The sequence below is a fragment of the Hemicordylus capensis genome, chromosome 3 (genome assembly GCF_027244095.1).
Source record: "Hemicordylus capensis ecotype Gifberg chromosome 3, rHemCap1.1.pri, whole genome shotgun sequence".
Lineage (NCBI taxonomy): Eukaryota > Metazoa > Chordata > Lepidosauria > Squamata > Cordylidae > Hemicordylus > Hemicordylus capensis.
In genome coordinates, this window is record NC_069659.1 from 125,828,137 (window position 1) to 125,838,060 (window position 9,924).

Consider the following 9,924-nt stretch of genomic DNA (forward strand, 5'->3'; position numbering starts at 1 on the left):
CTAGGTCACATGATCCCCACCTGTGTAGGTGGAGCACCCAGCCAAGGTAAGAGAGCCAGGTGCACTCCCGAACCAGGGTTGTGTGAACTCCAAAAGCTAGGTAGGAGAAGAGGGGAGTGGTCAGATGGGAAGTGAGAAATGGGTCAGATGGATGCACCTATACAGATTCTCTCACCAGCATTTGGAACCTTGGAAAGATGCTGCCAGTCAGCGTAGATGATACTCAATGAGATGGATCAGTGGTCTGACTCAGTACAAGACAGCTTCCGATGTCCCTATCAGATTGGGGTCATTTGGGGTGGATGACAACATCATTATACAGTTAGATCTACCTGTAGAATCTCTTGGGCGCAAGTGGCTTCATGAGTGTTTGACCCACCTAAAAGCAATCCAGTTGGGGGGGACTAGAGACAGGGTCTTCTCGGTCTTCTCAGTTGTCTTCTCGGTTGTAGCCCCTTGGTTTGGAATGCCCTCCTGGAAGATCTTTGCCATGCTCACTCCCTCAGTGTTTTAAAAACAACCACCACAATAACATATCTTTTTAAAGATGCTTTTTAATGTCTTATCTGCTGCTTATAATCTGGTTGGTCCTTTAATTTTTTAGTTTTTAGCTGTTTATTAATAACTTTTAATGTGAAACTTTTAAAATTTGTCATTTTAAATGTGGTTTGGGTCTTTTCACTTCTTCAGTTTTATTAATCTTTTACTTTAGATTATATCTATTTTACTAACCTGAGCCACCCCAAGCAGAAGTGTACTGGAGGGGTGGGGTACAAATATAATTGATTGATTGATTGATTGATTGATGCCAAAGAGGAAAGCTGAGAGCATGGCTGGACTTCCATTCAACCCCCAAAGAGACTTCCAATGGCCAAACAGACTTGAAATGGACTTGGCGGAACTTGGGTCTGGTCTCCCCTTCTGAACGTCTAAGTGAAGAAGATGGATGGTTTGATCGATGGTTTGATATCGGTAGAGAGCCTGTGTGAAGATGGCCATGACATCATCTTGCATCATCACGATCCGCTTCCGACATTCTTCTGGCCCCCACCCCACCAGCTGCAGGTCGCCATAGGGACCGCGATAAACAATGACGCATCATCGTGCTTCAGTTGCCCACTCCCTAACCGACTTTCCAGCGGTTAAGGAGTACGGACAGCAGGCTCCTGTCACTGGAGAGATTGCCTGGTCTGCTCTCACCAGAGAGATCATCTTCTTGTCGTTGTTGTTGTTTTAGTTGTCCAGTGGACTTCTTTAGACGTTGACAGTCATCATGGCAGGTAGGAAATGGTGCCATCCAGGAGGAAAAAGAAAGGGAAGGTTGTGAGTTGGTGTCAATTCCTGGAGACCACAAAGCCATGTGGTTTTCTTGGTAGAATAAAGGAGGGACCCGGTGGCAATTCATTTGGATGGATTGTGCCCTGTGTCTGCTCTTGGGTCACATTTCCCTTGCTTTCCTTTATCTGACTTTATACCACACCTTCCCATTCCAGTTTGTTCTACCTTCTGTCCAAAGAGGTTATCCCCTTTCCCCAGCCTTCTTATATAGTTCATTGTTATCTGGAATCATCGATGGCCCCTTCCAAAGTCTTACAGGCACGAGACAAGGAAGTCAACAATCTAAATTTTGCCAGTAGGGGTGACCATGCATAACAGAGGAGGTAGGGGGCAGTGTTTCATCTCACAGGGATGCCCAGATGTTGTTCACTGCAACTCCCAGCATCCCCAGCTGCAATGGCTTTCGGCTAGGGATTCTGGGTGTTGTGGTCAACAACATCTGGGAATCCCTGTTCGAGGGAGGCAATGGTCATTGAGAGGGAGGCTACAGCAAGGCCTGTTTGAAGTACTCCATTTCCAGTCAGAAAGAGGAGCGGAGTGCCCTCTAACTCTAACAGGGAGGGGGCTCTTTCTGCTGAAAAGACCCACAAAATCAGTCCCTGCGTGAGTGACTGCAGGCTTTTCAAAGAGCTTCTTGCAATGGCCCCACAGGAAAACATCTGCCATGGTGCTTATGTGACATATGAAGGGCACAGAAGGGGTGAATCTCAAAGGCTTAATGGAGAAAGTGGACCTAGAACTAGAATCAGAAAGGTGGGGTGGGGGAGAAACTGGGGTAAGGGTTAATTCATGATGCAATAATTCATGCAGGACAGAAAGGACATCAGGGTTGAAAAAGGAAGATGAAAATTATTCAGAGTCATTAGTGAATGAATTACGTTTCTTGTCAGTCCTAATCAGAATCCTAATGAAGGGGAATGTAATAGGGGTGTGTTTGAACTAGTGTCCAGGACTGTGCTGAGTATCCAAAAGAATCGACTCCTGCTTGGGAGAGGCTTTCCATAGGCAGAATGGGTGCAAAGGGGTTCTTTCACTGGTTCTGCTTAATTTCCTCCCCGGTTCCCCTGGGAGGGCCTCTTTCCTCCCAGGGCTGCCCCTTCAGCTCAGGCTAACTGCCTCTCACTCTGGAATCCGATTCGAACCACAACATTCTCTGGCCTCCTGGAACCAAGAGTGCTCAGAGGGGAGCAGATTTCTCTGTGCTCTGCATCCCCCAGGTCCCAGGCAAAGTTCTTAGCATCTTCGCTTAAGCAGGCCTGCTCAGCTTTGGCTCCCCAGCTCTTTTTGGACTACAACTCCCATAATCCCCAGCCAGCCACAGCGGCCAACAGCCAGGGATGATGGGAGCTGTAGTCCTACATCTACAGGAGGGCCAATGTTGAGCAGTTGGGGGAACCCCAGACCTTGGAGACTGACTCTTTGCTGTTGCAGACCATAGCAGGGGAGAGACAAGTGCCCTGACTGTGGCAGCTGCATGCACATCAGCCATCTAATCTGGCCTGCTCAAACTCAATGAGATGCAGGAGCCCCTCTGGAAGTCCTCCAGGACTAAGAGGTGGAGCGGGGCATGAGTGCCGCTAGTTCTCCACATCAGGGTTGTTGGGCTTCCTCACCTGAAGAGTGGTACAATACTCAGAGCATCCCAGCAGGGAGGTGGGTGCCTCCTTCCAAGTGACTGAAGCCATGGGTTCAGAGGGAGGCCTCGGGGCAATTGGGTAGTTGCCTCTTCCCTTCCCATCAGCAAGGCATAAGTTGGGCCTCCTTTGCAGGGCTGTTGTAGGAATGACAGAAATCAAGGTGCCCCCTTCCTTTTTCTTACAGATGAGTCGACTGAAAAGAGGCCGTCTGCTGGCTCTGCCTGTACGAGCGCGAGCTCGGCTGGGGAAGGAGGCGGTTCGCCCAGCAGCTTCCTTGAGACACCGACGGCGACCATTGGTTCCACCTCCATGTGGTCCTCTGTCTCTGACCTCTCCCTTCAGTCCATCGAAGGGAGGGACAGCAGGGACCACAGCCACCCAGCAGAGGGAGATCTGCGGAAGCTGCAGCGGGAGCACCAGTGGCCTGGCTCGCTGGCGGCATCCCCCTACCATCTCCCCGGACCCTTCTTTGGGCAGCTGGCCCCCAGCCATCCCACTGCGGGTCCCATGGCCCAATTGTTTGGCCATCCATCCATTGGCCAGCTGCGACCTCCAGAGCCGGAAGAGTTCCCACCACTCTTGCATAGGGTGAGGGAGGCTCCTGGCTACAGACATGCCACGCTTGCCCCCATCCCTCCTGCTGAAACAACATCTATGGCCCAGCTTGCCCCCATCTCTCCTGCTGCAAGAACATCTCTGGCCCAGCCGGCCAGGGCGGACCCGGCGCGCAAGAGGAATCTGGTCCTGCTGGCCCACCGGCTGCAATCAGAAGGCAGCAGCACCACCGCTGCCGCTGGGGGGTTCTGCCCAGCCCCACCGGATCAGCCCAGGAGCGGCAAGCCAACAGACATTCGCCGTGCATCCAGAGGTGTGTGCTGATGTTGGGAAAGGGGCGTCCTCCCGCCTAGGGCTCCCTGTGTCCTTCCCATGGGTCTGGCGCAATCCTTCTCTTGAGGCCGTGGTCTTCAAAATATATTCTTCGGAGCCCTGATCTTCTCCAGGGAGGAAGAAGATCAAGAAGCATTTCTCAGCTCTTTGCCAAGAGGGCCAACAATTCTCCCCATAGACAGCTCTCTCACCACTGCCCCTCATCCCTGTAGCCATGGGGCTGCATTTCTAGAGTACGCCATCTGCTCCCACTCCACACAGGGGGGACACCTTTCCAGGCCTGGCCATAGGAACAGAGCATGCATTCTGAAACACAGCCAGAGTTTTGGGAAATGTGCAAGAGCTGATCACTGGATGACTCAATGTCTGCCCTGATGTGCAATGTTTGAAAGCTGTCTTCGGATGAGAATTCCTGCTGCCCTCACCCCTTAGCCCACCCATCCGTGACTGCTCGAGCCCCCTAAGGAGTCAGCCCTGCCACCTTCCCTCGCCCTCCCTCAGGACTGAAATCCACCACCTCCCCTTACCACACGGCAGGTCTGGCTCTGGATCTGATCCTGACCTATCCCCTGTTCATCCTCCGTCCTTCTCTTTCAGTCTTGATTCCTGCCACTGAGCAGACACTGGCCATCCAAATCAAGGAGCATGCAACTCATAAAGCAGAAGGCTTCAGCACCAGTGCTGCCCCAAGAATGAAGATCCCAGAGTTGGGACCACACAGAGGTGGGTGTGCACCATTGTGGGGGAAGGACAGTCCCGTGACTGGCCCCACCAGCCCTTCGAGAACCTTGTGCTAAGAGAGTTGAACAGTGGAGGTCTGATGTGGGTTGGGGGGACTGCCACTCCCTCAGCATCTGTGCCTTGGGATGGGGGAAAGCTGCCCACAAAGAATGAGCCCAGATCCGGCCTTTGGGACCCCATTCCTTTGCAACTCTTCTCCATCGAAATGTTTTCATGATTAGAACTTGCCTGGAAGTTACAGACTTGCTCCGTCTTTCCCCAAACAACTGACTTCTCTTCTTCCTTTCTAGCAGGGACCCAGGAGCGCCACCCACCATCTCCTCCCCAGCTGCAGGGCCGAGGAATGGCCAAGAGAGGAACAGCCCCGCCCACTGGGGAGATTCAGCTGCGCCCTAAGTGCCCTCCAAATCGGAAGAAGCTTCTTGTTCCCAAGCAGCAGTTGCTTCCGGAATTCCTCTTCCCGCCTCCTCCACCAGAGCCAACCAAAGTGCTCGCCAAGGGAATGGCTTCCCACCTGGTAGCCCCAGGAGACAAGGGCACCCAATGTACCAAGCCAAGGGTGCAGCTCTTTGACTTTTTGCCGCCCATCTCCTTGGCGCCCAAAAATGCCAAGGACCGCTCATATGGGGAGTTGGTGGGCAGGAAACTCCCTGCAGAGAACAATGGAAAGAGGGCAAGGGCAGCAGGGGCAGAGAGCGTGCCAGCACCCAAGGTGCCACGGGGAAGCCCAAAGGCTGAGGGGGAGGCGAGATCAGGAGAGACGGCCAAAGCACCCCTGGACCAGAAGGAAGGGAGAACCGCACAGAAGATCCCCACTTGCCATCTGGAGCTGGCCGTCCAACCCCATCAGCCCACCAAACCAACAGGAATCATGCCAGGCCAGAAGCTGCTGAAAATGCCTCAGGTCCTGCCAGGAAGGGGGAAAGCATGGCTGCTACCACCTGAAGCCGAAGCTGGGGACACCAAGAGGCAGAAAGTGGGGGCAGAGTCCAGTGGATCCGCCCAGGCTGTGCCCCCGACTCCGAGGAGCAGCCTGGCCAGAATGATGCGGGACTCCGTGCAGGTGTTCCATGCCCTGGGCCCCCCGGCAAAATCCAAGAGTGCAGAGGGACATCCTGGGCAGAGCGTGCCCAAAAAAACACCAGCGATGTCCATGGGAAGGCCACCATCGGGAAGCACAGCTGAGCCACCACCAAGGCCTTTGGCAGCCCTGCCAAGCAGACCAGCAGGGAAGGCACCGCCCAGCTCCATGGCCAGGCCAGCAGCCATGCCGATGGCCAACCTCCCCCCTAGCTCCCTGGCCCACCCACAATCAATGCCAGTGTGGAGGCCGCCGGGATCCCGTCCCTTCATGCTCAGGCCCTCCTCCCTTGCGCAGGCAAATACCTTGCGGATGCACAGTCTTGCTGGGAGGACCTTTGGCCAGCCCCCGCCGGCCCCTCAACCACAGCCACAGCCTTGGGGTCCCACACCAACCCACCGACCCGTCCTCCCTGCCCACCAAGCCTCCACGGAGTATCCGGTCCTTCCACCTGGTCCCCAGAGCACGACAGCAGAGCAGGAGTTTAAGGGGGACACGTTCATCCCTTGGAGGATGCCCCCGGCCCACCTGGAAGTCTCCCAGCCCATTACGGAGGAGCAACGGCCCGTCCAGGAGCTGATGCGGCGGCGGGCTCAAAGAGCGAGGGAGGAGGCGGCTCAGTGGACATCAGCCGGCCGGAGGCAGTATTTCGTGGAGCGGGAGGAGGAAATGAACATCTCCCTTCAGTATGGCTACCCCTGGCGCCACTGAGAGGCAAGTCTCGTCTCTCGCTGGGTGTCCTCCTAAGCAGCAGGACTCCCCGGTCACTGGAGACGGCCTGGTGGGGAGAACTCTGATGGGCCCGTCTTCACCCTGTATATTACAGCTTCCCCCCTCCCATATGATCGCAAGTTATATAACTTCATTTTTAAAATCGGTAAATCTTAACATTTTACGTGTTATCTTCTGGTGTTGATAATTTTTAAATGATATGGTTTAACATTAGTACAGATTGGGTTGAGGTATAGAGGTTAAGGCTAGAGTTCTCCATCTTCATTGATCAGAATATTTCTTTCTTTTGTATTTTGCTTAGGTCCTTTTGCGAAGAGCCAGACAAGCTGCCCCCAAGAAAGAGAAGCAAGCTACACAGAATGCCCCTCCCCTTTGCCTCCTGCGGAGGGGAGGGAGTTTGTCCCAGCCACGCTCCGCAGGAGGCCCCAAAGGCACCTGATTGGCCCGTTTAGGGGGCGGGGCTTTGGCCCTTGCTGGATTCCCCCCCCCCAGCTCTTCAGTTCGGGCTGAGCATCCGTGGAGAAAGGAGCTCTTCCATAGAACTTTTTCTTGGCCTGAACTGGAGAGGGCGGGGGGCGGGGTGTGCCCGAGGATCGGAAGAGTGGTGTATTTTGGTGGGTAGCATCGACCTGCCGAGCGGCGGCTTCCCCGGACATCGGCGGTCATTTTAGCGGCCTGAGGGGGCATCGGCCTGCGGCTGGAGTGCGGCGGCATCAGCCCTGGGGCAGCATCTTCGGGGCTTGGGGCCCTTGGTTTGTCCGGGTTGGGCCTTCCTGGCCTGGGGCGTATTGGGCAGCCTAACTGGGCGGGACTGGTGGTTGCTCTGATTGGTGGCACTTATTTGGGGCCCCGCAGCTCCCTGTGGTTGGGTGGGGGTGTTGGTTGGCCTTGGGGTTACTGGCATTTTTCGTGTCCCTCTTCTCTTCCGTTGGCTTCTTTGGGGGGTCGGAGTGGGGGTCTCTCAGGAGGGCAGTGAGTGGCTCTCTGGGCGTGTTCTTTTGCCCATGTTCTTTTGCCCGTGGGGTTTTCGGGGTTGTTTTTGGTGGCATTGGGGGTTGGTTATTCGGGGCCCCTGCAATTCGCCCACATGCCTAGGAAAGCCAAGGAGAAAACCGGTGGTCAGCCTATCAAGGGGCCAAGCGGCCTGCACCTCCACCTTCTTCCTCTGATGAGGATGATGAGGAGATGGTTCTAATTAGTGGCCTGATCAACAGAATGGAAGCTCTGGAGAAGTCCAAGGCTTCCATTCTGTTGGAAGCAAGGGGGCTGGCCCGTCTGGAGCGCCAAAGAAAGTTCCTCGACACACGCGTGGTGCTGCTAGAACACAGTTATGAAAATCTCTCTCTGACAGGTTAGGAGCTCTTGAAAAGGGCGAGGGCCCGCCCGGCCCAGTGCTGCCTGCAGAGCCGGCTGATCCTGTGTTGCCAGTGCCTGGCGTTCCTGTTCCTGCGATGCTTTCTCCTGCGGTTCCGGAATCCCCGCTGCCATTGGATCAACCCCCTGTGGATCCATCTTTGCCTCCATCCCCGGGTGAGCCTATTGCACCGACGCCACCCGGCGGCACCGGCCAGTGGCCCTCTGGACCCTGGCCGATGCCTGCCATGGGTGGATGGGGACCTGCCCCATTTGGGGCACCTTACACACAGCCTTGGGGCATGGGTCCTCCGTTGGGTTTTCCGGTGATCACTGCAGGGCTCCAAGGGGCGGCAGAGCAGGTGTGGCTGGGTGACAGGCCGGCTTTGGCCCCTGGAGGGGGTGGCTCTGTAACTTTGCCAACAGCAATCTCAGGTGCAGGGGGGACCTCTGGGTTTTACCCCATGGGAATTTTGCCTTCCCCCCATGGTGCTATGGGGCTGCCCTTGGGTGACCATCTGCTCCCGGCTACCCGGGAGAAGATCCTCAAGGGCGAATATGTGGCTATATTTAGCCTTTTATTTCGGGAACCGGCAGTCAAGCATAAGGAGGGAGAGTCATGTAAGGAGCATGAAGCCGCGAAACGCAAGCCTTGCGGCGTTACCTGGATCTCGGGCCCTTTCCGGAGGGCTGCCTTTTTGTGCACGAGGACAAGGCAAACCCCTCACCCAGTATCAGTTCCTGGCAGTTACACAAAGGGCCTTGACCTTGGCCGGGGTTCCCTTGGAGGGACTTACACTGCACCCCTTTCGGATTGGGGCTGCCACCACGGCTGCTCGCATGGGGGTGAGAGAGGACGTCGTTCAAAGGATAGGGCGATGGAAGTCCTCGGTGGTGTGGCGCTACGTGTGCTGAATGGAAGGTGGCGGTGCCCACTCTGACCTTTTGTTTTCTTGGCAGGTGCTGGCGGATCGGCGGCTCCTGTTCAGGTCCTGGTTTGCGGCCATTCGTCGGTCTTTGGGGCCTTCAAGAGGGCCAGCTCATAACATTGAGTGCCATTGGGGCACCCAGTTGGGTTTTGGAAAGCGTGCTTCAGTTTCTTGGTTGGGTAGGAGGGGCATGTTATGGAGCCAGATGCTCCCTGCCATTTGGGATGATTGAGCTAGGTTCCCTGGGCCTGATGGCATTGTGGTTCACTTGGGGGCAAACGATTTGGGCAGGCGGGCTGGTCTGTCTCTTATTATTATTTCCCTGCCCCAGCTCTTCCGTTTGGGCCGAGCATCCCCCTCCCTCCCTTCCCTGGAGCAGAGCGGGTCTAGTGACTGGTCGCCCTTCTGGGGCCGAGTAGGAATTTTTGGCTCTCAACGCATTGGCCACTGTTGGGGGTTTTTTCGCCTACTCCGTTCTGCGTTGGGGGTTTGAGTTAGAATTAGGCTGGTCACACTGTTATTATGGGTTATTATGGGTTATTGGTGAATAAAGTTGTGGCCCCTTTCACCCAAACTATGTCTCTGTGTCTTTGGGGGGCTGGGGACAAGCCATGTTGCTCTGCAGCTGCCAGGGTCCTGGCCTCTGGATGGAGCTCACCTTTTCAGTCCACAATAGGTTTCATTGGTTAGCACAGTTAGCACCCGTCCCTAAGGTTGAGGCCATCAGTGATTAACTAGCCAACTAATTGGATTGGCTTCTAAACCAAGTTCTTGATACATTTGTGGTAGTCTTTGTCTTATTCTTAAATTCAATTGACCAGAGAAAAACTGTATTTAATTACAGATTACTTTACTCCACTGCTTTCCTTTATCTCCCCCCCCCCGCCCTCAGTTTGCCTTGAAGCAATCATTCATTACTTTTTGGTAGATAATATGCTGTTTTTCTGAGGTATTCTGAGTGTAGATTCTATGATAGCTAATGAGATTTCCAACGAGACACCATGAATCCACTCTCATTTGCTATCACAGAATCCACACTCACTCAGAACACCTCAGAAACAACAGAACCATCACTCCTATCTCTCCGGGGATTGCTGGGAGGGACTGAGGCCATTTTTGCCATGGCCCCGGACCCACTATGGGGGTGCTGCCACCCCACAGAGGTGGGTCTGGGGCAGCCCCAAGCCCCCATTCTAGCCAATGGGAAATATTTTTTTTCTTCAAA

At 54.7% G+C, this 9,924-nt stretch overlaps 1 protein-coding gene across 3 annotated transcripts; it reads left to right on the plus strand.

The window, feature by feature from the left end:
- Positions 1 to 911: 911 nt before the first annotated feature.
- Positions 912 to 9,260, plus strand: LOC128348991 (uncharacterized protein KIAA1522-like). 3 transcript variants are annotated; one of them, XR_008318472.1, is made up of 6 exons: positions 912 to 1,280; positions 3,160 to 3,843; positions 4,461 to 4,586; positions 4,895 to 6,399; positions 6,719 to 7,947; positions 8,731 to 9,260. XR_008318472.1 is itself a non-coding variant. In XM_053304810.1 (5 exons), exons 1-4 carry the CDS (start codon positions 1,274 to 1,276, stop codon positions 6,394 to 6,396), a joined length of 2,316 nt encoding a protein of 771 aa, XP_053160785.1. In that variant the 5' UTR covers positions 912 to 1,273; the 3' UTR covers positions 6,397 to 6,399; positions 6,719 to 8,221. The 3 variants fall into 3 exon arrangements, 2 of the variants coding, with proteins under 2 accessions (XP_053160785.1, XP_053160784.1); XM_053304810.1 differs by lacking the exon at positions 8,731 to 9,260 and having other exon boundaries at positions 4,898 to 6,399; positions 6,719 to 8,221; XM_053304809.1 differs by lacking the exon at positions 8,731 to 9,260 and having other exon boundaries at positions 6,719 to 8,220.
- The last annotated feature ends 664 nt before the right edge of the window (positions 9,261 to 9,924 follow it).